Source organism: Entamoeba dispar, genomic scaffold (genome assembly GCF_000209125.1).
Source record: "Entamoeba dispar SAW760 scf_1105229464185 genomic scaffold, whole genome shotgun sequence".
NCBI lineage: Eukaryota > Evosea > Mastigamoebida > Endamoebidae > Entamoeba > Entamoeba dispar.
In genome coordinates this window covers 4,705-7,497 of record NW_001856066.1, presented here as the reverse complement: position 1 = coordinate 7,497, position 2,793 = coordinate 4,705, and the positions used below count along the sequence as shown (strand labels likewise).

The window sequence follows — 2,793 nt, the reverse complement described above, 5'->3', positions numbered from 1 at the left end:
TAGCTATTTATGCAGACTCATATGAATATATGTCACAAACTGATAAAGGAGTTGCTATGAATTATATTAAAGATGGAACAGTTGAAGGAGCATGTCCACCATTAAAAGCACTTATTTATATTATGGCAAATGGTGAATATAATGGAATGACACGTGAATCAAAAGAATTTAGAGATATGTTTGACCCAGAAGTTGTTCTAAATAGTGAATGGTATAAAGAAAGATTAATTACAAGACAAAAACTTGAAATTAATAAATTAAATAAAGATTTAGCTTATTTGAATAAGACAATTGCTGAAAAACCAAGATTAGCTGAAACTCTTAATAAACAAATTACCGCTGTTAAAGAAGAACTTCAATATGTTTCAAGTGAAGAATATCTTATTGATATTGATGGATCTATTGGAACTGATCCATATCCATACAAATGCATGAAACATTAAACTAATTAAGTTTTTTTGTTTGACTTTTTTATATTTTATTGGTTTTTATTAAAAAAATTTAATTGATAAAAAAGTTTTTGATGATTAATGGTTTTTTTTACAAAATTTCATCGATAAATATAAATAAATAAGTTTTATGTTAATAAATTTGTTAAGCTTATTTTTATGTTTTCAGAAATTACTTTTTGTTTATAAAACAACTTATTTATTTCAACAAAACATTTTATTCATCATTCTTATTCGTTTTTTATAAATTAAAAAATAAAAAAATGTTAATTTATTCTTTTTATTTTATGATATGAGAAAGTAAGGAATATAAACGAGATAAGCAGAGCTCTAGTTTAATAATAAATTATCAGTAAAAAATTAAAAGAAATAGAAAACAATATTGATGTAAAAACAATATAAGGACGTTGCAAAGAAATGAAAGGCATTATATTCTAGTTACAGTTTTAATGATGCAAACTCACAACACAGTACATAGGTAAAGACTCTAATAGTACAAAGAGTGATGAAGAACCTAACAATAGCTATAATGTTATAACTTCCTAAAACAATGAAGACAAGAATAAACAAGTAAACACCATTATTTAGATTAATTTTTTGTTGTATTTCATAACATATTATTGTTCAAAAGGAAAGTCAAAAATTTAGATAAATTCCCATTAATAAACAAATTTTTAAGGGAACAAAAATTTTAGAGAAAGTTAAATATTTCAATCATTTTAATTTAAAAGAGATGAAAAAGAACTTAAAAAAGAAGAAGAAGATGGGAAGAATAGATTCATATTCAATGATGATTATTTGTAAGTATTTTATAAATATTAAAGATATTATTAATGTTGAATTGGTATGTAAAAAATATAGAGGAACAATGACTAAATTTCATTTTAACACAGTAGTTTTAACAGAAAACAATGTTAAAATGTTTCCGGCAATCCAAACACAATATATTTATGGGAATGAAGAGAAGGTTATACAAAACCAAATTAAAAAATATGAAAATTGGAGTGAAATAGGATATAAAGACTTTATTAATCAAGTAAACAAAGAAAAAGAGAAAGAAGAAATATTTCACAAAGTAAAAATTACAAAAGAAGAAATCAATGAATATTTTAGCCAAATGGATGAAAGATGTCATATCATTGATAAAGGAAGTTTTTGTGATAATCATTTAATAGAAAAAGTTACTATTCCAAATTGTATTACATCAATAAGAAATGGAATATTTATGAACTGTCATGGATTAACAAATGTAGTACTTAGTAATATGATTTCTGTAATACCAAAATATTGTTTTAAAGGATGTACCTCACTTCAAAGAATTCAATTACCACTTGGGATTGATATAATAGAAGATGAGAGTTTTATGAATTGTATTAATTTAAAAGAAATTAATCTTTCTGGTCATTTGATTTCTCTTGGGAATCATTGTTTTGTTAATTGCAATAAATTATTAGAAATCTCACTCTCTCCAACAATACAAAATATTGGAGATGGGTGTTTTTGTAATTGTAAGAGTATTTCTAATACAATCACTATTGGACCAACAACAAATTATGGAAGAAGAGTGTTTAATGGGTGTGAAAGTATTCCAGCAATTATCATTACTAAAGAAATCAATGAGCTTAAATCGTTTGAATTTAGTCATTGTGTTGGATTAAGGAAAGTGGAAATACCAAGTTCAGTTAGTAAAATTGAAAAGTATTGTTTCAAAGATTGTAAGAAATTAGAGTTAATTGGATTACATGAAGGTATTGAATATGAAAAGGGATGTTTTGAAGGGTGTGAAAAATTAAGAGAAGTGATAGAAATGGACAGTTCGTTGTTTGAGAAAATAGCAAAGTGAAAGAAGATTTTTATAAATTGAGTTTTTGAATAAATTTGAACTGATTTTCAGAAAATAAGAAACAAGATGAGTGAAAGACTTTCATCATTTGATCCAATCATCCCATCAAAACCTTTAATCCTCATTTTAGGATCAATGCCAGGTACTGAATCACTCAAAAAACAACAATATTATGGACATCCACAAAATTGTTTCTGGTCAATTATTTCATCAATAAAATCAATGGGGAGTGTTCCACCACGATATGAACAAAGAATTGAACTAATAAAATCATGTCAAATTGCATTATGGGATGTGTGTTGTCAATGTGAACGAAAAGGTAGTTTAGATAGTGATATAAAAGAGGTAAAACCAAATAAAATAAACAAATTATTACTTGAACATCCAACAATTAAAACAGTTCTTTTCATGGTCAAGGACCTTCAAACTTTATCATAATTCTTTAAAGATTACCTATATTAAATATGTCATATGCAGGTACAGTCCTGCAATGCACGTACT

At 25.4% G+C, this 2,793-nt stretch overlaps 3 protein-coding genes across 3 annotated transcripts in view, besides 4 other annotated features; all 3 read left to right on the top strand.

Moving 5' to 3' along the window:
• Positions 1-443, top strand: part of EDI_173460 (uncharacterized protein) — a gene marked incomplete at both ends in the record, with an annotated part of 2,671 nt that extends 2,228 nt beyond the window's left edge. Inside the window, one exon of the mRNA XM_001741910.1 lies at positions 4-443. Coding sequence (XP_001741962.1) covers positions 4-443 — 440 coding nt within the window. The remainder of the gene's footprint in view (positions 1-3) is intronic.
• Positions 444-467: 24 nt separating this feature from the next.
• Positions 468-516: a sequence feature (AT_rich).
• Positions 517-556: 40 nt separating this feature from the next.
• Positions 557-593: a sequence feature (AT_rich).
• Positions 594-686: 93 nt separating this feature from the next.
• Positions 687-738: a sequence feature (AT_rich).
• A 474-nt stretch (positions 739-1,212) lies between these two features.
• EDI_173450 (uncharacterized protein) lies at positions 1,213-2,292 on the top strand (the record flags this gene model as incomplete). The annotated part of the gene is made up of 1 exon (XM_001741909.1): positions 1,213-2,292. One exon carries the CDS (start codon positions 1,213-1,215, stop codon positions 2,290-2,292), a length of 1,080 nt encoding a protein of 359 aa, XP_001741961.1.
• Positions 1,255-1,284: a sequence feature (AT_rich).
• A 66-nt stretch (positions 2,293-2,358) lies between the features above and the next one.
• On the top strand, positions 2,359-2,730 carry EDI_173440 (uncharacterized protein; the record flags this gene model as incomplete). The annotated part of the gene is made up of 1 exon (XM_001741908.1): positions 2,359-2,730. One exon carries the CDS (start codon positions 2,359-2,361, stop codon positions 2,728-2,730), a length of 372 nt encoding a protein of 123 aa, XP_001741960.1.
• Between the last annotated feature and the right edge of the window lie 63 nt (positions 2,731-2,793).